This window comes from Motacilla alba, chromosome Z, assembly GCF_015832195.1.
Source record: "Motacilla alba alba isolate MOTALB_02 chromosome Z, Motacilla_alba_V1.0_pri, whole genome shotgun sequence".
In the NCBI taxonomy this organism is placed as follows: domain Eukaryota; kingdom Metazoa; phylum Chordata; class Aves; order Passeriformes; family Motacillidae; genus Motacilla; species Motacilla alba.
In genome coordinates, this window is record NC_052046.1 from 37156834 (window position 1) to 37183491 (window position 26658).

The following is a 26658-nucleotide window of genomic DNA, read 5'->3' on the forward strand; positions in this document are numbered from 1 at the left end:
TTTAACCCTTCTCAGTGGAGGGAAGGATGAAGAAAAAAAGGATTGGAGGCAATAAATCTCATGTAGAAAAAAGATGGAAATACAACATTTTTCATATCTAAGGTAATTCCACACACGAGCCATTGCCCTAGGATTCATTTCTGGTTTTCTTTGCTCAGCAGGCACAACTGTGCCTTGGGGTATGAAGGAATAAGGCTTCTTCCTTTTTTTATTTTTTTTTCATTGCAATCAGCATACTGTAGTAAATCTATGTGTAATGCCAAAGGTTAACACAGTTGCATTGTTGTGTTAAGATATGGTGGTGTCGGGAGTACCCAAGGAGAATGGGATCCTTCATGCTGGTGAGATCGCAAGCATGGCTTTAGACCTTCTGGATGTCTGCAGGACTTTTAAGATCCCACACAAACCTAATACCCTACTAAAGATAAGAGCAGGAATACATTCAGGTATGTTGAGAAAGCTGCAAAAGAGTCTTCCTCTGGCCTTACAAATGCATCTGTAGTGGCCATTTCCTCTCCATTAAAAATAAAGTTAATTTTTTGATATGCAGTGGAACACAACATAGAGGTCATCCTAACAGAATAATTTATTGGATGCATTGGTATTGGGATTTTGGTATCTCAGTTTTGAATATAACATTGGAAACATTCCATAGCCCCCGTGCCTTTGCTGATGTGAGTTAGAACTGCCATTCTGTGTCTGTTACTTGTCTTTATCAGCTGTTCTCTTCTCAAAACAGCTGTTTCTTGACAATCTGATCTAGCCTTCACTTTCAGACTCCTAGCTCCCTGATTAAAACTGAATATGATTGCAATTCCTTCTTGATAGGCAGCCGGAGTTGGACATGTTCTATGCAGCCCAGCATCTGCCAACTAATCGATGTACATTGTCTTACCAAGAAATCATATCTTCTATGTTTTAAATCACTTGTAAGACAGATTTGTAACCCATGTAAAGACAATACTGACACTTAGTCTTTATCTGGCTAACAAATTAGATTTAAGACAGTGCAGGAAGCAACCACAAGGCTGTATGACTGATTATGTGATTTATGAACACAAAATGTCTTGCTTTCCATTTCTTAACAGGGGCAGTTGTAGCTGGAGTTGTTGGAACTAAAATGCCACGGTACTGCTTATTTGGAGATACTGTGAACACAGCTTCCAGGATGGAATCTACCAGTGAAGGTAATAAGGAACAAACTTCAGATGGGGTTTTAATCATCCCTGAATTAGTTCTTAAAAAATGTTAGGCTGAGTTTTGAGTCCTGACCTATTCAAATGATTCTGAATCTTGTAAAGAGGTTCTTGATTTCTGGGTCCAGTCTGCCTAGGGACAAAATATTTGAGTGATATTCTCTACAACTGTTTTTGCGATCAAATCCCCTTATTTCTCAAGGCTTGGGAAGGGATTTTTGTGGCTTTGAAGTTCTCTACAGTAAAAAAAGGTTGGAATAAAACAAAATGAGTGGCAAGTGGTTATGTTCACTGTTTCTGTTTGTTCCTGGCACCCAGCTGGATTTATGGTAAGAATATTTTCATTACTCCTCTTTTGCTGCTGATAACTTTTTCTAACGGAGAACACAAGAAACAGTAGGATATCATGGGAGCTGTGTCTGTGTTCTACCAGTATAGAAGATTATGTATGTGCCCTAAAGAAAAGAGTTTAATCAGAAATTTTGTGGCGGTATTCTCACTGCTTCTTCCTAAGAGATAACAGAGCTACAAGTTTACTTAGAAAACTTTGTCTTTAGCCAATATGAACATTTGAAACTCAGATTCTGAAATATTTTAGTGATTCAATGTCACAGAACCTTCATGGCTTGTTTCCTTACATTCATGAAACGAAGCTGAGTAGTTTTATGGCTCACATTGTAATGCATTGTAAATGAACTAGGCACACACAAGATTCTTCAAGTTTAATTTCATGGTAAAAACTGATACTTTCAACATCTATCATGATACACTAATGACAAGGCAGAAAGGCTGGGAATGGTCCTAAATGGTGGATTTGAAAGTTTTGAAAGGATTTGAGAATCACTAGCATTCATTGCTTCTCACAATTTTTATTTTTCCAAAGCAAATGCTAACCTGGATGGAACACATAGAACTTCATTTTCTTTTTGTCAGTCTCCCAGATAACTCCTTTCATGTTCCTTGTGTCATCTTATCTGAACTCCTTTAAAACTAATACCTTCAAAATCTGCTTCCATTGTTCATAGGTTATCTTTTGTTCTGTATGCCAGTCTCTTTCTCAGATGGTGTATCAGCACTATAGACTTAGAAATAAAGACAGAGCATTTTTCTTTCAAGCATTTCTTTTCTCTCCTTCTTTTTCTGGCTACATACGTCTGAGGACCTCAAATTACATTACCAAGTTTTAACCCTAAGATGATTGCTTTAAAATAGTTTAATTACTAGCAATGTGCACTAAAAATGCTTTCACCTGGAATTTGAGTGCTAGTGTCTTGTCCTCAAGCAACATGAGAAGTTGAAATATAATGTATCTTCAAATAATAGTTCTGAGATATGTATCTATCTGAAACATAGATTTCCTGATCTACAGAAAGTGTTCTGAGACTCTAAAAAACATTTAAACAAATAAAAGTGGACATTATAGAATTGTAATTTTCTAATATAAAAGAAATCAGTTAGACAATCTCAGCTAGTCCTACTATCACCTAGGATGTTTTTTAAACAAAAAAGAATTATGATTGGCTCTGTGTCACAGAATGTTACAGGTGAAAAAAAAACCTTTTAAAATTTTTTTTTTAAATTTCAGCCAAATTTTGCTTTCCAGAAAAAGTAGAATTTCTTTTATCTGTCCTTCTTAGTCCTTCCTCCATCATTTGCAAAAGGCAAGACAAGTGACAAGACAAGTTTACATGGTTTACATGAAGATAAAATTTCAACTAAGGAAAAATCACAATGTTAGAAAAATTGTGCTCTTATGTTAATATCATCTCTTCCAACTATCTTAAATTACAGGTTTGGAGTCGGAGCAACAGTGGCTGTTTCTTTAGTGTTTAGACTTTGCTGAAAACTAAATGTGCTTAGAAAGCTCTGGCTCTTTATTGAGCAGGAGGTCAAACTGTGTATGGTTTTCTTCACCAGATGAAGAGGATGCTCATCAGTAGCACAGACAGACAACTGTGAAGAGTACAAAAATATTATTAGATACAGAATGTGAAGAGTATTGTTTGTTGACAGCCCCATATTTATTCCTGAGATGCTCTTACAAACAGGCCAGGATACTGGAGCTTGTGTGCAAACCTTTTGAATAACAAATAACAAGGAATGGAAGGAAAGACTTGAAAAAAAAAAACAAACAAGGGAGAGTTCGTTAATGAGTCTTGAATTTCTTTACTTACTTTGGGAGATGGTTCTAACTTAGATGTATAAATTGTTTGCTAATATGATACTTATCTTTCTTTCCAGCTCTTAAAATACAGTGTAGTTCAAGTGCATACCAGCTGTTGGAGCAGATTGGAGAGTATGTGTTATTATGCCGTGGGAATTTACAAGTCAAGGTGTGTATGCAACATTTATACTCAGCTTTTCAGACAGGAGAGTGTGAAAGTACTCTGGAGTCCTTGAATTTTAACCCATGCAGTCCCTTATATTTTCTGGTCCTCTATATCTCACAGTGCTTTGGTTAAACTAATTCCTGTACCTGAAGAGAGCATGTTCAGATTTTAAGCCCGGACAAACCTGGTAAGTCAGAGACGTAGGCCTTAGTCAAGCTTGGAAGTCCTGCATGGCACATTCACTGTCACGACTGCTTGAAATCAAAAAAAAAGATTCTTCAGAGACATCACAAATCATCATGTGAGTTCCACAAGAGAATTAACATACTTGTGGACCCAGTTTTGGATGGGACTTCAAAAAAATTTTTTAATTGATACTACTGCTATTATCTTTTAAGCAAAGGTTTTATGCCTCATTTTTCCTCTATGTAAAGTGGCTGACAGGCACATATTTCTCTTTTTGGGACTTGTTTTGAGTTGTAGTAAGAAAATGATTTTATAAATGACAGATAGTTTATAACCTCGGGACTAATATTCTTTCTTAGGGGAAAGGAGACATGGTCACATACTGGCTTGAAGGTAAAAAAGCTTCTGTCACCCAGAAGGCAGTGACCAGCGCTTCTGTGACTCCTCAAGATGCCAACAGAGTTTCATATAGTCCAATACCAGGTGTCCTTCCCAGTGTTCCTCTCTGAAGTCCTGCTTCCTAGTTACTCATTAACTCCAGTATCTCTTCTGCTTTCAGTCTGTTAGGTCATCCTGCTGAATTAGAAAATTAGAAAAGAGATAATACACCGCTTTGGCCTTGTGAATGTATTAGCTCAGGCTTTATTTACAGGTGTTTTTCCCAGCAGTGGCACTGAAGATACAAAAAAAGCAAAAACTCATCTTAAGGAATAATACACAGAAATGGCCCACCAGCTACCAGAGCAGAAAGTAGCTCCCAGTGTTACTTCTTGATGTGGTTTTGATAGGAAATGCTCAGCCAACAGCCACCATGACCTCAAAATCAGCTGGTTGGACATTCCAGCCTGTTAGGTGCTCCCACAGGAAAGGAGACAGTATAGTGTTGCTGTTTAGTGGCATCGTAAACCCTGTGTGCATGGTTGGTTTTGTGCTGTGAAAGGGAAAAATGAGGTGTGTATTGTGTGAGGAAGTAAGATCCATCAAAAGAGAAGGATGAAAACAAGAGCAGAGAAATTATACTTGATACTAATTGAAACAAGAATTTGTACTCCTGTTTCCATTTAATCTCCATTGTTTGGGGCATAGAAAGAAGAATTAAGAAGAAAGTCTGGTGTGTTTCCAAACAGGCAATTCCTAGTGAAACCTGCCATCTTGTTGCAGAAAATCTTGGTAGAGAAATGTAAGACGTTGTATGCTGTTGGTAAACAGGGTAAAGTTCACTACAACTGCTCTTGTCTTTGGCTGCTCTGGGATTTCTCTGAAAAACAGCTCTTAACATTAGCTGATGTTTTTGCTTTGACTAAAGTGGTGGTGAACTTACTATTGCTGGATAGCTGTCTGTCAGTGAAATCAGGCAGCCCTCTGAGTCACTCTGTAATTTAGGACACAGTTTAGGAAAGGTCATTCCTGAGCCAGCATTTCCTGTAAAGAGAGAACCATCACTACAAGTGGAGTAATTTCTAGATGAGCATGATTCTGTGAGCATTGCTGGTGTTGGTTTCTTTAAAGACTTACCTTTCGGGGCTAATCTATTTTGAAGAGTTTAGTCTGTTCCAGTTCAACTGGTTAACAAACAATCTAACAGAATAAGTGAAACTAAGAGACAAGGGATATCAAGAGTCAAAGCATTTCCACCATACTGTCAACTACACTGGATAAAGCTAATTTGGAGGAGATGAAAAGGAAGGACTTTGAGTGACATCGCGCCACTTAATCCTGCTTATTCTTCTCCCTTACTCTCCAGTCTGTCTCTGATCCTAGGTACAAGTACAAAGACATGCATGTAGTTGCAATATTTCTGGTTTAAATTTGTTGAGTTTAACCAAGCAGCTAACTACTTGTTCATGTTTCTATGTAGTTACCATAGCTACATAGCTTAGCTACAACTTTTAATTCCAAGTATGTCCTGTGTGGTAGTGATAGGAGTGTCACACTACAGTCTTTCTTCAGCTTCTGTGAGAAGTAAATGCAGAGGTAATGACAGACTTTTCAGGAATGCCTAACAAAGGTAGAAAGTTAAATACTTCCAAATTATGGGAGGTTTTTTTGAACTATACAGAAAAGATGTATATCTTTCTGAGTGAAAATAAGTCTCAGAAGTCTGTGAATTGAAGTGAGGGACATAGACATAGCTGACTTTGCTACAGGAGATCCCAACATGAAGTCCAGCCAAATTTTTTTAAATAAAAAATTTTAATTAGTTTCACATCTTTCCTAAGCTTAAAAATTCCTTTCTCTTTTTTAAAATTTCATATTAGAAGGTATAGTACAATTACTGGTTTTGTAATCTTAGCAGAATAAACCTTTCAGTTATCAGTAGCCCAGAGATATATTCTACTACAACCATTTCCTTTATCCAAATGCTATCTAGAAATTGTGAAACCCTCTGTTCTATTACAGTGATATATGATGTATTAAATATTTTACATTATTATCTTAATGAGTTTGCATTTGTTTACATTTTTATTAAAAAAGTGCATATCCTTATCAAATGTGGATGTGAAAGCGTATGCTTTGTCCATAGTATTTCAGTTTTAACTCCTTCTGCTTTATTTTAATGTTGTCTATAGAAATAAAAGATTTTTTTTAAAGTGTCTTATGAGTTTAAAATCTTCTAAATGGAAATAAGTGATGAATGACCAATGGCAAGCTTGCTGGCTTGACAACTTTAACCCCTGACAAGTCTTTGGGTAGTATTCAAGTTCTGCTGAAGACAACAGCCTGAAGAGTGCCTGGGTCACCCTACCTCAGTTTTATTGTTACTTCCTGATCCTCTCTTTCAACAGAGCATCTCCAGAGTGAGAATTATTTTCTACAGACTGTTGAATCTGTCATATCTTTCCTACAACTTCAAGCAATAGTCCTTATCAATGTCAGTTTGTTTGATGTCTGTGATGATACGACTGACTTTGAAAGATAGAAGTACAGTACTGAACATTAAAGACACAAACAGAAGTGTCCTCAATCAACTGACAAGTACTTTAAGATTAATCTCAGGCATTTTGACAGACGTAGTCAATGACAATGGCCATATTTCAGATGCAGGAAAGCATTTACCAGCCTGTAAAACTGAAGTATGATATCCATCACAGTGCTCATCTGTGAGATGCTTTAAATCCACAGAGATTCACATCCCAGATTTGGAACTAGTCAGCTAATCTAGCATGCATTCTTTTCTAAATTGGCACTATATACTAGAAATATGTGATGTGTTCTTCCTTTTCTTCATGATTTTATCCATGTCAGAAAATGGGAAAGCAATTGCAATAATAGAGCTGAAGAAGTGAAGGTGATATGTACTTTATAGATCACTTCACAGTGGCCATTCATTTTCTAGTCATGCAAGATAATGCAGAGGATACTAAGACTCTATTCACAATGTGGTGATTTTATTGGAAAGATTGTGCATTCTGATTATTGCTTATTACAGCTACATCTACCTGGCAGTGAGAATGCAGGCAGGAACATTTAAAAAAAATCACACAACACAAAAACTGACTTCCGAAAGTCTTTTATTAGATTGATAAACCTTCACTATATTGTTTCAACTTGAATATTGAGGAACAGACTGAATAATGACAATATTTTAAAAAATCACAACAAGTAAAGCCAAAAATTCATTAATGTATTTCCAAGTGTAAAACTTCCTAGATTTTATTCAAACCATGGGCATTGGAAAAGACTGTGTTTTGCCACCAGAAGTTATTCTTTATCCCCTAGATTAGGTAGCAAACATATTTTACTTAACTTGTTGGGAGGGGGGGGAAACCCAATTCCAAGGTTCTTTTTTTTTTTTTTTTTTTTTTTTTTTTTGCAAACAGAAAACTTATCTGCTTCCTTGTACAGCTAATTAGTCAAATGAAATAAATTATTTTGTTTAAATAAAAGGGAAGTGAAATCAGATGTCCTTTGCAAACAACACAGGGGCATAAAATGAGTGTTGAGCCTGACTGTGCAGTCAAAGATACAGTGTCTCTTTAAGATAAATACTTGATTAGAATGAGATTTCCCAGCTTGTAGAACATCTCTCCCACCTACTCAGACCCCTAAAAATTACTAATAGCCCTTTCCATCTGAATTGACCTCAAAAGTAGAAATCTTTGGTTTTTTTAAGAGTGTCTTTCTGGGGCTGTCCTTTCAAACCTGTAAAAAGACAAGGCTGTGCAAGATTGTTCTGCTTATGCTCCAGCTGAGTACCATCTGCCTTTCAGATAATGAGCACTTTGTCCTCCTAATTCCTCTCCCAATTCTTCCCTACTACAGTATAAAACATTGCATTGCACAATTTTATACATTCTAAGTTGGAATTCAAAGATAAAATATTTTGCAGTAAAATGTTCTCTCCAAATAAAATATGGGAAAATTGCCTTTCCTCCTAATGTAAATTTGGTTTTAAATTTAAATGCATTTTCAGATATAGAGATGTAAAACAACCAGACTTTGAAATGTGATAGAGTGGGTGTTTAGAATTTCTTTGTGTAGGAACCCTAATGACTGAAACGTTGCAAAGAACATCCATAAGTCTACATGGTATTATTTAATGTCCCACAGCATAGTAACCACAGTCCTCTGGTTCACACAGGGAAACAACCCACCCTACCTTCTTATTTGTACACCATCTTTACACTGCACTATGTCTTAAATACATATGCAATCCCTTTTGGAACTAAATTGCAAAGACTGGATTCAACAGTTTTCATACAGCACTAAGTCTGATCTAGAAGCTCCACATCAAATGTTTAGTGTTACACCTTTGCGAAATTTGCCTTGGATTTCAACAGCAACAAAATAAGTACCTCTTACCAAGAGTGCCAAATATGAAGCTAGTATAGGAGCATTCTTATGTTCATGACTGTGCACAATTGCTGAATATTACTGAATTTCATACTAAAACACAGTGGTGTGAAAATAAGTGTTTTGATGAAATCTCAAATCGGATCCCCACTACATGGTAATTTTTTTCCTGTAGTTCTTGTATCATGCCTTCAGGCAGGAAAATATTCTCTGTTCCTTCTTGAGGAGCCATCTGGGTAAGCTACCAAAGATACAATACACACAAGAACAGTGCACTAAACATACTCATACTGTTTTTGTGACCAGAATTCAACACAGTAAACCTGACAAAGTAATGAAATATTGTGTGTGATGCCTTTTTGGTCCCTTTTGCTTTTATGAAGACCTCTTCTGTTCTACTCTCACTAGAACATGTAGAGAGCCAAATTTTCAAAGTGTTTAACCCTTTTTTCACCCCCTGAGGACTGAAAAGGACCCTTTAGGTTGAAAAAAAATGCTAGAAATGCATCTTTCAGAATTGACTAAAGGTTCAGAGCATTTACCAGTGGTTTGGGGAAATGCTTTATGCAAAGCACTGGAAAAAATCAGATTTCAATTTCCAGGAATTCACAGGGGCCATACTGAAACACAGACAAGGAATATCTTAACTCTGTTGGAAGAACTGTGTGTTCTTAAAAAGCCACAACAGAGTTGTTCTTAGAAGAAGTTTTTTCTCCTAAACAACTGAAAGAATTTTAAATTGCAGCAATAGACTTCAGCAAAAAAAGCTGTGTAAGGTGTTGGAAAAACACCTCTGAGGAGATCTGAAATTACTATGGTGTTATGATTGTGCATTCTGTTTCCTGCCCTTGCAGACTAATGTGTAGCATATATACACACACCCATCCAGGGTGCAGCTTTTTTCCAGGGTGTAAGTAAAACCATCAAGCATAAACATTTCTGTGTATCTGACACAAGCCTAATCCATGCAACTGTTCTGAACACAAAACACACAAAGATTTGAAAACTAATGAAAGCTGAATCTCCATGTCTGGTAAAGACAATATAGCATCTGGAATTCTAGCACCTATAGGACTGCTAAATTAAAAGTAATGCTTACCTATGAAAGTTTGCCAGGGTGCATGAAAAGTGACTTCTCAATCCACTCTCTCTGTGGTTTACAGACATGAAAGAGCCCATACCACCAGAGAAGTAACAAACCAGCTGACAGCCCTCCCTGTAGGGACTGTATGTTCAGACTGGCTGCAGAGTGGAAACAGGCTCAGCATGAGCTGCTTTGCAGCTGATGCCCCGTGCCATATGTCAAGACAGCACTTCTAGACTATATATTAGGAAACTCCTCTACAAGTTTTAATACAATTTATATTAGAAGCATCGACAGAAACCTTTCAGGACTCAAAGGTTTCCTATGCCATGACTTTACCGGCATCATACTGAGAGTCAAGGTCTTGTGTGCTGATTGTGCTCTGCAAGTAAATAGGTTAGTCCCCACACACACATGAAAATGAGATTGGCAGTGCTTGGTGGCCTGACAGTAACCCACTTCTGACCTATGGCAAAATCCCAAGCTCGTGCTGCAAGAACTGACAGTATAACTGAATGTCTCAGCATAACAGCTTAGATTGGATGGATGATGTAGTGTCAAATTCTACCACCCTGGCCAAACGCAGGAGCTCACTGCGCGAAGTCTGGTATGTAGCAGCAGATATAGTGAGAGGGGGTCACAGTAGCTTTTACTCCACTAAATTACAAGATAATAAATAGTTACTGGAGCCAAGACTGCAGAGAGTTTGGATCAGAGGGGGAGGAATTGCCTCTGCAAGAGTATGACATTTCTACAGAATGCAGATCAAGAATACAACATAGTCCAGAGGGATACATACTCTGAGCACATTCACCTCTTGCTTATGCAGTTCCAGGCTGAAATGACCAGCTATTGTTTTGCACTCAGGAGGACAAAGTGCATACTGATTGAAATTTCAAATTGTCTTGTAAAGACTCTGCAGTGATCAGCTTGCATGACTGTAACAATGCTACTTATGACAACAGAAGTTTAAACAAGGCAACACAAAATTGCTTTTTGTTGATCTGCATATCATATTGTCTCTTAAAAGAAGATAGACTACACTGTAGCACTATGATAAATGCTATTCCAAAAAGAAAGTTTATATATCTTAGGAAACTTCTCTAAATGTCCAAACTACTATTTTCCATTAAATGCTCTACACACCCTGCCACTTTAGGACTAAGCAACATGTGGTTCACAAGACATTTATCCCCCAAGATATTTATCCCCCAAACTGAGCGCCCCACAACTTCATGCATTGTTTGGAAGAGAGCATTAAGGAAAGAAGTGGGACTCTGACCCAGAGGTTTTTTAATGTAGCAAGAACAGAAAGAAGCTCTCATCTCTGGTCACAGCTTGGAATCACACCCCAAGCTGTGGTATCCCAAAACCAAATTCAGACTAGAAGCTGCCTCTGAAAAGCAAAGTGATTATTCCTGCTTGTTCTAAGATCAGCACTGGTACCACAAGTTCTAGTGTCCACATAAGCTGAATGAAAATAAAGTCCCAGGTGTTCTCTGATCTGGGTGTGATGTCTGCATAAAAAATTTGAAAATGCTGACATGATGTTTGTGATCAAATATGCATTAGATTTCTACTGGCAAAACTATAAAAAGGTCACTTCATTATAAAAATTACCTCAAACCAAGAGAATCATGAAACCCCTAAAACAACAAAACCAAACAAAACCCAAACCTTAATACCTAACCCCCCCAACAAACAAAAAAATCTAAACCCCTTTCATTTTCAAATTTTAAAATTCATATTTTTAATGGCCAAATTTATCAATTTCCATTTCATCCTCTATTAAACTAGGAGGAAACAAAAAGGAAAAATAAAGAGATTTCAGAGACAGTACTAATTTATTTCTCTGATTTCAAATTATCACACTTTCAATAAACAAATCTAGAGGATTATGGTATATTAGCCTAAAAATATTACCTAAAGTTGTATTTTATTGTGAAATCTTAGCTGAATGAATAGAGGGATGACATTGCCTGTAAATATCAAATTTTAAACACATTTTTTTACCTCTTTTTATATTGTGAGAAGTTTTCAATCCCTTTAAACATTGCTTGAATACAAGCATTCCTTTTTTACACTACAAATGGAATAAAGCACATGACTCAGATCTGTATGACTGTATATCAAATTATATATTTACTATTCCATTTGTCACTAGAGTTTGCTGTCTTGTCTTGAAAAAGCCCATGTAACTTTTGACAGAGAACATGTAATTCTAGACAAAATGGAAAAACTTGACTTCTTGCTATATATATTTGCAGAACTGTACAAATCTAGGTTCCCAGCACGCTGATGCCTTGCTCTCTTATGCAAGGCAAGGGATTACTCACAACCCTGTCAAAGGCAGCAGGCAGGACCCAGTAGCCTGTTTTCTCATGGTGGGTCTGATCTGCAGGGATGCTGAGCACCCCTGGGCACACAATGAGAACCCTCACCTGCTCTGCTTAGAAGCAGAAAGCAAAAGACCCTGTTTGTCATCACATTCATCAGCAGTATTTTAGCTGTTTGCTTCACAGGTCATGAAATAAGACTTCCTGGTGCCATTAAAGACTTGCTCTTCACATTGCAGAATCAGGTCCTGCAGTGACTAAGCCTAAGCAGGCGGCAAGCTGCTGACAACAATTGAAGGCTTTTATGTGGAAGTTGAACGTGTCAGCGAGAGGGTCTGTTTTTGTGGAATTCCTTTGCTCATTGGATAAAACCTGGGCTGCACAGAGTGCAGGTGTTCATTTATTACCACAGTACTGTTGCTGCATGCCTGAGCAGCACAGCTGCCTGTAACCACCTACTCAGAGTTTTTGCCTGACTTCGACTAGCTAGTGTTTTTTGAATTTATCATAGTAGTATCCAGATGCCCCACCAAAGCCTGGCTGAAGGGTTAACATCTCGTTTGGTCTGAAATACACCAAGTAAGCCAGAAAATTGTTTCCTTCTTCTAGAAACATGTTCAGAGACTCACTGTCTGTTACAATTTGACATAAGTTTCTCAACAAACAAATACACACATAAGTATATGTATAAAATTTACATTCACTTTCCAAACAATTCCATGGGCATGGAAAGCTTCATTTGAGTGCAAAATTCCTTTTAATTTTCTATACAACATCTCAGGTTGTTACAAATGAAAGGCTGTTTTTCTTATTTTCTACTGTGATAACTCAATACATTTCTCTGGTCCAACCTATGACTGACAAAAACCATCTAAGTAGGAGCAGCTATTAAGACTTTCATCACACAGGAACTTTTTTGGTGTTCTGGGAGTTTGCTTATAGGAACTGGGGCTTTATGAGAGCTTAGCAAATTACTCTGTGCTTTAGCAGCTGTTACCCTAAGACCTGAACACTTGGAGTAGCTGCTTAGCATGCACATTGTGTTACACCACATCTCTGTTCAGTACACCCCAGAGGTCAGGTAAGATGTTTATGCACAGCATGGAACATGCAACTTAGTGTTGGACAGAATAGCCAGCTTTGTATTTCAATATGTATACTGCAGGCTCTGAATTTGAATGGTTAATCTTCATTACCCATGTCACATTTTCTCGCTATGTATTCATAAGCTGTGAAAAAAAACATCTGTCAGTCAGGTCCTCTGTTCCCTTCACCCAGCAAGGCATGGCTTTGAGACCCCTGAGTGGACTGTCACCATGCATCCCCCTTACAGAAATATCTGGCATTTTAGAAAAGGCACAAGAAAATGGCATTTTCAGAAGAGTCAGATCCCACTCAGAACATAACTCACAGAAGTCTATTCCTGAAGTGATTTTTGAGGTACTGAAATATATTTTAAAGACCTGAGTTCACTGACATCTGCTCCTAGTCTCTGCAAGAACTGTGCCGTGTTCATGTTACATTCTCCTTGTCAAGTATGTCTCTAAAATCCAAAAGCATTAGAAATATTCCAGTGAACTCTAGACCAGTGGAAAAATTAAGCTAACACATCTATGTTCATGCTATTGATGATGGGTTAGTCTTTGAAAACTCTCCTGAGCCTGTATGGTTCCTAGGAGACTTTCAGAAGAGCCCATGAGGTCAGGACATCTATTCCTTGACACAAAGAAAAATAAAATCCAGCAAGGACAAAGGGAGACAAATGATTTCTACACTCCCTGACATCAGGCAGCTATTAGAGTTCATGCTGACATCTCTCAATCCCTCCCAAAATGAAGTATTTCAGAAACTTATTCAGCCATAGAGCACCACATTCTTTCCTATAGACAACTCCAGAGTTTCACTCAGCTCTTGATCTCAGCTGACAGCCACTGCCGCCCTCCTGCCAGTGTGCCTACAGGCTTGGGTACAACAGGCAGCAGGAAAACAAAGGGGAGGGAAAGGGAGAAAATAAAATTAAAATTAAATTTCTTTTTTTTCAAAAAAGAAAAATTGAATTCTTTAACCTTTAAACATGCTTGTTTACTTACAGAAAGCGTACTTCAGGCACAAAAGGTTTGAGTATCAGTCACATACCACTTTAAATTGCAATAGTATCAGGATTGTCCCATGCAGTCAGCTATATTATCCCCTATCAAGAAGTTGAAGTTGCAGTTTTTGTATACATACATATACATAAAGTATGCATCTTTCACACAATGGTCTCCTGGTCTGAATTGACTCCGGTGGGGTTTATGTAACAACAGTACCTGTCATAAGGGCTGTTTTCCTTGTAAGAGCAGACAATGATACTATCTTTAGGAGCCACAAAAATGTTGTCTTCAATGTCAGGGCAAGGAGTGCTGTCCCTGCTGGGAGAAGAGCTCTTCTTCTCCAAGGCACTGTATGTGGAGCCATCTCCCACGAACACATTCTCTGGCATCTCTGGGTAACAGCTCTCCAGGTATTTCAGCATCTCCTCCTGCTCCACCTTTTTGGTGGGGCTCTTACACTCTGCCGTGGCAGCTGCGGCGGTGCCGGTGGTGCAGATGAACACGGTGTCCTCTCCCCTCAGCCCTCTCCTGTCCTTGCGGTAAGCTTTCCTGGCCAGCTCGTCACAACTTCCCTTGCCAGACTCCAGGTCCGAGGGGGTCCTTAGCAGCTCCATGACATCCCGGTCCTTGACTTCCTTACAGCATGGGCGCATGTTCTCGGGACATTTGGTGCAGCCGTCGGTCTTTCTGGTGAGGGCAATGGCGGCGATGCCCGGCAGGCAGATGGCCGGCCCGATGGCCAGCAGCGGGATGTCTCCCAGGGTCTCTCCCTTGATGCCAGACACGGTGAACATGAAGCCGAACACCAGAAAGACGCTGACCAGAGCCACCACGAGCCCCGTCCGGGGGTTGATGTCGTCGGGTCTCAGGGTCCGCGCCATCCAGCTGGTGCGCACGGGGACACTTCCCTCCACCGGAGCGCCCCTCGGGGCAGGGGACAGACGCTCCCCGGCAAGCTTCCGAAGTTTCCCAGGCAGTGAGGCACGGAGTACCCCGACAGCCGGCGCCGCTCGGCTTCCCCTCGGTGGAGCCGCAGACGGAGGGCGGGCCGGGGCCGGGAGCTGTCCTGCCTCCTGCCTCCTCCCTCGCTCCCTCCCTCCCTCGCTCGTTCCCTCGCTCCCCGGAGCCGGTCGGAGCGGCTCCCCCGCCTGTAGCCCCGCCGCGCCCTCCCACGCTGGCGGCGGGCACAGGGGGCTCAAGCCCTGCCGAAGGCCGGGGGTAGAGAGACCGGGCGGCTTCCAGCAGCAGCGGCCGGGGAGACAGCTGCCGCGAGGTTTCACCTGCCCGGTCTCCGCCTCCTCCTCCTCGTCCTCACCCGGCTCCACCGGAGCCCCGCACAGCCGTGAGTACGCGCACCGCCCGGCGCGGGATGCTGCGGGGCCGGCGCGGGGTCTCGGCGGGCTTGCCCCTACCTGATGGCCACCGCTGCTTGGCCGGCTGCTGCCGCCACCCCGGGCAGCCTTTCCCTCTTGGGCGATGGGGAGAAGACCCCCGACGGGCGTCCTTCCTCGGGAAGCCGGCATGTGCATCCTCCGCACGGGCCCCCACACCTAAAGCGTCTTCTTCGGTGTGGACGGGGCTTGTGAAATAAATTGTCTCCTGGGCAGACAGCAGTCCTGCCCCGAGTCTTCTCCTGAGTTAGGCACCTGTGGAGAGCAAGGCTTCAGGAGATGCTCTGCGGTAGCTGGATTTCATCCTGAAAGTGGCCCTTAGGGATAAAGCCTCTCCTGATGTTATTCCCTCCCCAAGAATGAACATAGATGTTGGGGTCCCTTGGTATCCATGGCCTGCCGACTGTGATGGTGACGTTCTGTCCCTGTGATTTGATGCGCTTCGGTGATGGTAATTTGAAGTAAGCACCACCAGCTGAATGAGTACAGAAAAGGATCTCAAACAGGTGGGGATGTGGAAAGGCAGCAGCATCTTCAGGCAGGTTGCTAGTGATACAAAAGACTAAATGCTTTCACCTGGTGCAGAGATACTGGGAGACAAAAAGGCATGATACCAGAAAGCTTCCAAGAAAGTTAAGGCAGCAGAAAAGAACTGAACTAAAATTTTGAAACCAAGGTTTCTTTAAGTTTTCCCATTAACATGATTCATTTTCCTCATACTACAAACTTGGAAAGCTCAGAAAAGCCAGTTTAGAAAACACTCAGATGTTTCTCAGGTCATGAAAAGCATGGGTTTTATTTACCCTCCCTACAGTACAACATCAACAGAGTGCCTCTGTGTTGTAGATTTCAAGCTTGCCTTACAGAGAGCAAGTCCAAGAATATAATTTTGTAAATGGGAACAACTCCTGCCTTACAGGACACTTTGTAAATGGGGTGTCAAGTTATAGTATTTACTGTTTCATTTGAAGGATGAGTAAATGGGAGTAGAAGTATGCAGTGAGGAGAGTTTTTAAGTCAGTGGCAATGGCCTGGGTTTGAGATTAAAAGTTTGTAATGACCACGATAATTGTTTCAACTTTTCCTCCAGAAAACTGAAAATTGTCCAGTAAAATTCACACTGAACCTCTCACCTGTTGCAGAGTGGGCTGAAACAGGAATGTTTTGGACTCTGTTAGAAATACCTTTCTTGACTGAAAGTTTTAAAATTCAAAACCCTCCAGCCAGCACAAGTTAACTTCTACTTTTGCCACTGTACAGGATTTAGTAGTATGAGAAATGACAGTAGCGTTCTCAGCTGCTATTTTCCAGAGCAAAAATTTGCTGTTTCTTTCCATCTGCTGTTATTCAGAGACACAGCTTTAATGTCCTCACGTTGGAATGAATAATGTCTTTTTTTTTTTTTTTTATCCATCAGCTAGATTCTGGATAAAAGGAAGTGATTAACCTTCAGCAAGTCTGTCCCACATAACTAAAATGTTATAAAGTATGAGTTATGAAGTTGTGAGTATGTTGGTAACTAAAGCTGACCTTCCTTCAACTCCCCTAGTGCATTTGGATAGTTTTTCAAAAAATTGGATATTGTTATTTTGTTGAAAAAACAAATTATAATGCCTAGGAAAAGCAATTACCTTAAGCTGTACTCATCAACAGTCCTTCAGAGATAGAAAAAGGACACAGAAATGTAAATATTAGTGGCATTTGTGGAGGGGAAAATTGCTGCAACAGTTGAAGTACATGTCAGAATATCTAACAGGAGTAAAAATGGCCCTTCAAATTTAAGCGACAGGCTTACTGAGATGGAAGAGGGAACATCTACTTTGGAACAGAAAGCTGTTAGTGGACAGAAAAGCACAGAAAATGTCAGGACAAAGGTGGAACTAAATGTCTTCAATTTGTCCCTTTGTGAGTGATTTCAAGACAAGATTGCATGCTTCCAGCAGGAGAGGATAGAAAAGGGAAAACAATCACCCAGTTCCAGGAAAGCATGCTACAATTGTTAAAATTGTCTTCCCAAGCTAGAAATCAAGAGATCAGCAAGTGCCACTTAACACAACTGAGCAACAATGCAAATGGTTGCATTTTCTATCCTGTTCATAACTAGAGAAGAAAAATTACTCCTTTGAGGTGAAGTATGTTTCTGTTCCGGTGCTGTACACAAAAATTAGGTACTCAACCACATTTTTACCTCAGTTTTCAATGGCAACCTCTCTTTCCCTCTCTTGAGTGGATGGGCAGCAGGATGGGGATTGAAGGAAAAAAGTGCTCTCTACTGTAATAGATCAGGGTTGTGATCACCTGAAGAACCTGAACATATGTGTCTATGGGATCTGAAGAGATGCTGTGCTGATTTTGTCTGGGGTAGAGTTAATTTTCTTCACAGTGGCTGGTATGGAGCTATATTCTGTACTTGTGCTGAACACAGGGCTGATAATACAGAGATGTTTTTGTTATTGCTCAGCAGGGCTTACACTGATGCAAGGCCTTTTCTGCTTTTTGTTCTTGCACACTGCTGAGGAAGATGGGGGTGCATGAGAGGTCGAGAGGAGACACAGCTGGGACAGGTGACCCAAACTGACCAAAGGGATTTCCAGACCATCATGCTCAGGACATAAAGTGGGGCAAAGAAGGAGGAAAGGTGGGACATTTGGAGTGATGATGTTTGTCTGCCTAGGTCACTGTCCGGTGTGATGGGGTCCTGCTCTCCTGGAGATGGCTGAACACCTGCATGCCCATGGGAAGCAGTGAAATAATTCCTTGTTTTGATTTGCTTGCGTGAATGGACTTTAGTGTCCCTACTAAACTGTCTATAATTCGACCTATGACTTTTCTACCCTTTATGCTTCTGATTCTCTCTCCAATTCCAGTTGTGGGCGGTGAGTGAGCGGCTGCTGGGCTTGGCTGCTGGCTGGAGTTAAACTGTGACAGATGCTTCTCTGAGTCCCAAAGGAATTAGATTACATAGTTGCCAAGCCAATCTGCATGGTACTTAAAAAGTCCGGGCAGTCAGGTGAAGACCCAGGTTACTAAGAAGAGCAGAAATATTGGACCCACCTTTAAAAAAGGTAGGAAAGAGAACTGTGGGAACCACTGATCTCTCAGCCTCCCTGGACTGACATTTCCTATTAAAAGCTACCCAGTAGCTCTCTAAATTGTCTAGAGAAGGATTTGATGGGTGGGCTGTTCAGTGGCTAAGGAATTAGTTGAACAGTCATTCCCAGAGGGTAATGGTCAACAGCTCAATCTTCACATGAAGATTGGTAATAGATAGATCCCTAAGGTGTCCCTTAGGGATCTGCATCAGGACAAGTACTGTTTATTGTCTTCCTCAGTAATAGAGAGCCATTGGCAGGTTTGCAGCCAACCTGCTTTGAGTGGTTTGAGTGGTTGACATCACTCAAGGCCAGGATGCCATCCAGAGGGACTTGGACAAGTTTTAGAAGTGAGCCCATAGGAATCTCATGAGGTTTAACTGGACTAAGCTTAAGGTGCTGCACCTGGGTTGGGGCAACCCCCAATATCAACACAAGCTGTGAACAGATCGAGAGCAGCCCTGTGAGCAGGACTGGGGGGTGCTGGTGGGTGAGAGGCTGGACATGACCTGGTCATGAGCATTCACAGCCCAGAAAGCCAAACGTGTCCTGGGCTGCAGCCAAAGGAGCGTGGGCAGCAGGGGAGGGAGGAAATTCTGTTCCTCTGCTTTGCTCCAGTGAGAGCCCACCTGGAACCCTGCATCCAGCTCTGGGGTCCCTGCACAGGAAGAACATGGATGTTATGGAGTGAGTAAGGAGTAGGGCCACCAAAATGATTGATGTATGGAGCATCATGGAAAGATGAATGGAGCATCTTTCCTACAATGAAACGCTGAGAGAATTGTTGAACCTCATGAGATTCCCATGGGCCTACTTCTCCATCTTGTCCACATTCCCCTGCATGACATCCTATCCTACAGAAGTGTCAACCACACCACTTACCTTGGTGTCATCTGCAATTTTCCGGAGGGTGCATGCAATACCCTGGTCTATGTCATTAATGAGATATTAAATAACACTGATCCCAATACCAACCCCTGAGGGACATCTCTTGTCACTGATGCTTGTTGGGACTCTGAGCTGTTGACCCTCCGAATGTGACAGTCCAACTAATTCCTTATCCATCTAAAGTCCACTCATCAGATCCATCTCTCTCCAATGTAAAGAGCAGGATGCTGTAAGGGACTATGTCAAAAGCTTTACAGGAGATAAATGACATTCATAGTCCTTCCCTTGTCCACTGATGTAGTCACTCTATTCATTCTCTAATTCCAGTCACTGGGGATTTCTCCTGACTGCCATGGCTTTGCAAATACGGTGGAGAGTGATTTGGCAACTACATTAGCTAATTCTCTCAGGACTTCCTGGGATGCATCTCAGTGGATCCCATAGACATACATGTTCTAGTTCCTCAGGTGATCAGGAACCCGCTCTCTTAAGAAAGGAAGCACTTTTCTCATCCAGTCCCCACCTTGCTGTCCATCCACTCAAGAGGTGTGGGAAGAGAGACTGACAATGAAAAAAGTTGCTGAGTATCTCAGCCTTGTCTCATCCATTGTTTCTGGTTTTCTAGTCGCGTCATCAGAGGAGTACATTTTCTTTGACAGAAGAGGAGTACATTTTCTTTGACCTTTCTTAGTAACCAGCAGCTTTAGATGTATTACATTGCTTTTGGTTTTTTATGTAGGTTTGAAGATAGAGATCAGAAAATGATGGACCGAGATGGATATGGTGGAAAGGGTACTAGTTGAATGACAGGTAATTTTTCCTAGTACTTCTTTCTCAATCCCTTCTTTGAACCTGCTGTTTTGCAGATATGATTATCTGCTTCAGTCAATGGCTTTTGCAAGAGCAAAGACTTTCTCTGACCAGGCAGTACTGCAAAATCCATGGAAAAGTGTGTGTGCCATAATTTTTAATATCCTAAAAATTAAAAGATCTGGCAGATGGAGTTTTGAATTAATACATTACAATTGACAGCTGGCTTACTTACAAGATCTCATACTATGCAAGAACTCCACAAGCCCTTAATAACATCATAGGTAAAATTAGATTCTAATTTTCACCTTCCAAGCTCTGTGGCAATGCTAAAACTTGATACTGTTTTTAAGTGTGGGTTCATGTAAGTCCTGTCTGTAATTTGGATATGGAACATGGGACTTGTTTTGCTAGCAAGTTCTGTGTGGATTGGGATACTCAAGTTTCAAGCTTTTACACTAATGCACTTGTGCACATATTTGAGCCACCCCATCAGCTTGAGGAGACAGTCAGTCATTCTGCTGAGGTCACTGGCAGCCACTTTAAACCTGCTCAAGAGCTGCTTCACAAAAGTTCTTCCTGTCTGCAGCAAGTACTTCTTGCTGAAAGTGGATGCTGAATGCGCAATATCCATCTCCAGGCCTTTTTGTACATTGTGTTTTCTTGGCACCATATACAAAAGAAAATACTTGACAATTTTTTTGCAATGTGCAACTATGTGCTGTGATCCTCATATGCCTCTGCTGAACGATTTTTTTCCCTCTATTTGAAAATGTTTGTTGTTTACCCAGATTCACATTCCATGATTACCTTATTTCTAGTTCTTACGGGGTCTGTGCAGCCACGTCTCATGCCTCTTCCATGCCTCTGGACTGCTTTCAAAAGTTCTCTGGGTCTTCACATCCTCAAGCACAAGAATTTCACCTAAGGGATGGTTTTTGGGCTCTGACTGTTCACTCAAGCCCCTGGGTCTTGCTCTTTGTAGACAATCATTTGTGCTTGACTGCTGCTTGCTGGCCAATTGGCCGGATGTGGAAGGACTCTGCTGATGAGAGCATCTGATCAATAAACAAGGGGCAAAAGAGAAATATCAGATGCCTGAAGGGCTTGTGTTTTGTCACTGAGCCATCACACCAGGAGTGGGATTCAGAATCCCTGGTAGTGAGTCATGCATCCGTCTTGAGGTGACCTCGGGGACTTAGCAGGATTGCTGTGGAAGAGGTACAGGCTGCTGTATGAGTCACGGCATCAGGCAATAAATTAGCCAATATAATTCACTGGGAGCTTTATCTATCTGCATCGCTCTGCCTGATGTGCTCTTTCCCTTTGGGAAACTTCTGATTAAATATACTTTATTTCTTCTATCGAAAATTGCTCACAAAAGATGCAATAAACTCAGGGGAGTCACCCACAAGTACTGCGTGTTATGCACAATGGTGAATAACGGGTAGCTTGCTTTGTCCCAGAGAACTTAGCAAACACTTCTTAAAGGGGGTCTCTAATTGAGTTGCTTGTCTGTGGAGAAAGAGGAAGGGAAAATAGGTTGTCTTGACCTACCTCTGCAGAAGAAACTAATAATTTTTGATATGCTGGAACACTTTTAAAGCAGTTTTAAGCATAATCATGACCATGTATTAGGGTACTTGCAGTGACTAATTCTTTCTGTGAAGCTTGCTGACATCCTTCCTGTCTGTTTAGGAAAATTTAGTATAAAACTAAGGGAACTGATCAAAAGGCTATGCATGTTCCTTGCAGGCTCTGGAAGACTGGAACTTCCCAAGCCAATTAAACTTGAAGCAAATTTAAATGGGGATGGATATCATCAAAGTCTATAGCTCATTTATACAATGCAAATATGTCTTTTTAAAAAATCATCCTATGCTGTGGATATGAAAGGAGAAATGAAATCTTTGTCATAGCAGTCCTGATTGCCTGACCCATGATTACTTCATATCACATCTGCACCAGCTAAGATGTACTAGCTAATCCAGGAAAATATTTCCAGGCGTATGAATGACAGGAAAATAATCAGAAGCAGTCAGCATGGATTCACAAAGGGGGAAGTTATGCTTGATCAACCTGATAGCTCACAGTGAAGCGACTGGCCTGCTGGATGAGGGGAGTGTGGATACTGTCTACTTGGACTTCAGGAAGGCCTTTGACACTGTCTCCCATAAGATCCTCCGAGACAGGCAGTTGTTGTATGGCTTAGTGAGTTAGTGGCAGTTGTTGTATGGCTTAGTTGTTGTATGGCCCAGTGAGCTGGGCTGAAAGCTGCTCGAATGGGCAGACCCAAATGCTGATGATTGGTGGCACAACATCTACCTGAATGCTGGTGACTAGCAGTGTATCCCAGGGGTCAATACTGGGTCCTTCAACAATCTTCATTAATGATCTGGATGTTGAGGCAGAGCAACACAATCAGGAATTTTTCAGAGAACATAAAACTAGGAGGAGCGGCTGATATCAGAGAGTCATGTTACCATCACAGGGACATCAATGGCCTTGAGAAATGGGCTAACAGGAGCCTAATGAAGTTCAGCAAGGAGAAATGCCAAATCCTGCACCTGGGGAGAAAAAAAATATATATGCTAGGTATTGCCCAGCTGGAAAGCAGCTTGATAGAATAGGACCTGGGAGTCCTGGGGGACACCAAGATGAACATAAGACAGCAGTGTGCCTTTGTGGCAAAGAAGAGAATGATGTCCCAGGCTGCATTAGAAGGAGTATTGACAGCCAGCTGGGAGGTGATCCTGCTCCTTCATGCAGAGCTGGTGAGGATATCTCCTAAAGTACTTTGTCCAGTTCTGCACTCCTCGATACAGTAGAGCCGTGAACATATTGCAGAGAATCCACGCTTCAATGGACCCTTCAGTGGAAGGGTCATTAGGATGCTTGAAGAACTGGAGCATCTTTGCTATGAGGAAAGGCTGAGGGAGCTGGACCTGTTTAGCCTGAAGAGAAGAAGGCCCAGAAGGATGTCATCAATGTGTAAGAGTGCATGAAGGGAGGTCACAAAGAAGACACAGCGGAGCTCCTTCCAGTGGTGCCCGGTGACAGGACCAGAGGCAGTGGGCACAAACAGAAATATGGGAAGTTCCTTTTGAACTTCAGGATACACTTTTCCATTGTAAGGATGACCAAACACTAGGGTGGGTTGCCCAGAGGGGTACTGCAGTCTCCATCCTTGGAAATACTCAAAAGTCATCTGGACACAGTCCTGGGCAATCTGCTGTAGATGACTCTGCTTGATCAGAGGTTTCTTCCGACATGTACCATTCTGTGATTCTTTTATGGCAGAGAAAATGATGGATAAGTGTGGTCATGTGTGCATGCACAGACATGACACTGAGTGCTCTCTCATCACTGTGTGCAGGGGCACTGGAGAGAGATAGGTAAAGCGTTTTTTACAGGAGATGGGGATGCAAGAATCTCTCTTTGAAGGGGTGAAATCTGCATGGTACACCTGGAATTCTCTGGGGAAAAGTATCCAGTGGGGCACTAAGTGTGCACATAAGTCACAGGGCAGCTGTGTTCTTGAGTAACATGAAATCTGCTTTCTTTTCAGGAGGCAGCCTGTCTAATACCTGTCAAATGGTGATGGCTTCCCTGAACCTTCTGCTACAGCATATCATCAGCCATCACATGGCTGCAGGCACCAGGAGTGGCTTGGTGAGATCCCATGGTAGCCCCTCACTCCCAGGCATTTCCCTAGCAGCCCCTCTTCTTGCTGCCTTTGGGAAATACTTGCTACTTCACCATCTGCCACCCAGCAAGCCGAGTATGTGCGAGGAGGTTTCTCAATCAATGCTCTCCAGCAGCTGTGGGGCCACAGACACTCAAATCTGGGGACATCTCATCTCAAGTCAGCCCAGCTAGCTGCTGCTGGTGGCCACTGTGAAGAGCTTTCAGGGCCTCTCTAAAGACCAGGGGAGAGAGGTGAGCTGTGAGATAGGTATCTGCCAGCTCTGCTGTCCCAGTGATCGATACCTAGCAATAAGCACTGCTGGGGATCAGACCAAAGCACGTATAGACGGTGAAATTTCCTTTTTTTTGGGTACACCAGAGACCAAGATCAGGGAGTGACAGAAATCTGTCCAGGCTTCCTTCCAACATGGTGAACATGCTACTGAAGACTGCCTTCCGAGGAAACAGTGTTTGAGTTTGTACCCAAAGGTACCCTCTATGAGGAGTTATGGGGGAGAATATGCAGAAATGTTTTTTAGGAATATCTTGCTGTTTTTCTTCCATGGATAGTGCAATGAATGGGATAGAAGTGGTAGTAGTGGTGAAGCCTCTGTGATGGAGTGGAAAAAATAGATGTTCTGTTGTCTAAAGAAAAATGCATGTGCATCACCATGGCCCTTGCATGCCCCCATGGTCTAAAAATTAAGAACTGACTTGAACAGACATCACTGATAAGAGTGGCTGTGTACTTGATTAACCTTTTTGCCCTACGGACTAATTAGGCAGCTGATGGGGACAGCTTCACAGATGGTAATATTTGCTTTCTACGAACTTGTTCCCTTTTCCCTTAAGCTGCACCCAAAAGTATCCATTATCTAACTAAGCCATCGCAGATGGTGAGATGACAACAAGCATGAGTCAGTTATGGTACTGTACTGTGTCAGGGAGCAGTACTTAAAGGAAGGGTTGTGTGTTCATTGTGCTGGGAGCACAGCTCTGGGAATGCTTTATGTATAGACCAGATCCTGGGGTTTACTACATGAGGAGGTGTGTAACCACAAAGGTGTGAAGGGCAGTGATGGGGGAGGACTTTTCCAGCATTACACACATTTCAATGCAGTAGGGTGTTCTTGTGTTTCAAAGGCATTTGATGTAGGGGTGTAATAAAGTTTTTATTGCTGTATACCTGGAGTTCTTGCAACATTTAGAGTTGGTAAAAACCTTGCATGCTGATATCAGGGGATATCAAATGGCTCCTGATTGCAAGCGTGGGTGTAAATACACTGCTTTTCACTCCCTTTCTGTGGAACAGACCTGTGTCTCTGAAGAAACGAGAAGGACGGGGAAGTATGCTGTAAAAAGAGCTACAAATGTTGCAGAGGAGGAGCAGAGCACATGAAGAAGGTCTCCTGCCATCCTGCAGATACTGAGGGGCCGGTGCAAACCAAGCCTTGAGAAAAGGCTCAGAAGAGCCAGACCTGTTCCTCTACCCACCCTCATTTCCCCTGCACTCTTCCTGGAGCAGAGACAATGCAGGCCATTTGGGGCAGCTCCATTTGAGCAGAGATCTTCCTTACCATATCCCAGACATGGTAGGTTTAGAGGGTGCCAGAGAATATTTACCCAATGTGTTTACTATTGCTGGCCCTTCAGAGCCCATCACCAGCCATTCCCTGGTTGAGGCTCCATCTCTACATCCAGTATCAGGCATCAGGTGCCCTATATCCTCTGTCGAGGGATCTCCAGCCAACAAAGAAGGCCACATGGCAGGTTCCTTTTTTGCTCTGCAGGTTGCAGTGAAATACTGTCCAAAGCATGTGTAAAACTATTTAAATCACTCCACCAAAGAATATATTTTTCATTGGCATGGTGGTAGGAAAGACATGGTAATAGAAATTTGGTAACTTTTTGCTCCTTCCTGCAAAGTGCAAGTGGTTCCTCAGACTCTGATGGCATTTTGGGCTACCGGAGTCTGTGGGCACTGTCTCTTTAGCTGGCTTATTCCCAGAAGCCCTGTTACAACAGGACAGCTGTCAGACGTCTAGCCCCAAGGCCTGCAGGAGAGGTCACTACTAAAGGAGATGCCAGCGTGCTTCCCGCTTCCCTGACTGCTGCACCACAAGCAGATGGGCATAAATTGTACAGTGTCACCCTGGCACAGGATAAAGACCCTTGCCTAAGCACATCCTTGGGGCTTCCAGTTGATTCCAAATGCCCTCCTCCCAAGACTAACTTTCATTTTTCATCCAGGAAGCAATGTCCAGCTGAAGCAATAGAATATGGTCATCAGAGAGTCCTTGTCTAGACAGACAGTTTATTCTAGGCACCGTCACCTGGCTTGGACACCCCCACAACCCATCTCCCTATGGAAAGTAAGCACAGACCAATCTGGAACTCTCCTCTGGCGCTGTCATGGTCTCTGAAAAGGAGCAACCAGTCATTGGTGTGTTTTGAATCATACCTTGGGCTTTGACAGGAAGCTGACATGTGGCAGGATGAGAAATTAATTAGCCATGCTGCTGCAAGCATTTCCAGTCCCAGCTGACAACAAACTAATTAAGAACCTCCCTGTGGTGTCTATTTTAGATAACCATTTACTTTGATACAATTTAACAAGGGCTTTTCTAATGGGTTAGTTCGCAGCAACTCATTAGATTAATGTGTGGCAAACAGCAGGAACTTGAACAGACATTTTGAATTCCTAGCCACCAAAAGTCAATAAAATTTTGCCAAAGAGAGCACTAATTTTATCAAGGCAAAACATATGCTTC

General features: G+C 41.9%; 2 protein-coding genes and 1 long non-coding RNA gene across 4 annotated transcripts in view; 2 read left to right on the top strand and 1 right to left on the bottom strand.

The window, feature by feature from the left end:
- LOC119696155 (atrial natriuretic peptide receptor 2-like) overlaps positions 1–6306 on the top strand; it is a 39269-nt gene extending 32963 nt beyond the window's left edge. For both annotated transcript variants that reach the window (XM_038125817.1, XM_038125818.1), the window contains 4 exons: positions 294–446; positions 1089–1187; positions 3438–3529; positions 4072–6306. In XM_038125817.1, coding sequence (XP_037981745.1) covers positions 294–446; positions 1089–1187; positions 3438–3529; positions 4072–4221 — 494 coding nt within the window. In that variant the 3' untranslated portion in view covers positions 4222–6306. The remainder of the gene's footprint in view (positions 1–293; positions 447–1088; positions 1188–3437; positions 3530–4071) is intronic.
- Positions 6307–7087: 781 nt separating this feature from the next.
- Positions 7088–15876, bottom strand: TMEM215 (transmembrane protein 215). Its single transcript, XM_038125708.1, has one exon. It carries the CDS (start codon positions 15546–15548, stop codon positions 14178–14180), a length of 1371 nt encoding a protein of 456 aa, XP_037981636.1. The 5' UTR covers positions 15549–15876; the 3' UTR covers positions 7088–14177.
- A 1911-nt stretch (positions 15877–17787) lies between these two features.
- LOC119696119 lies at positions 17788–25632 on the top strand. The gene is made up of 4 exons (XR_005255493.1): positions 17788–18048; positions 18278–18475; positions 20130–20200; positions 23769–25632. It is a non-coding gene; the product is annotated as an uncharacterized LOC119696119 (long non-coding RNA).
- The last annotated feature ends 1026 nt before the right edge of the window (positions 25633–26658 follow it).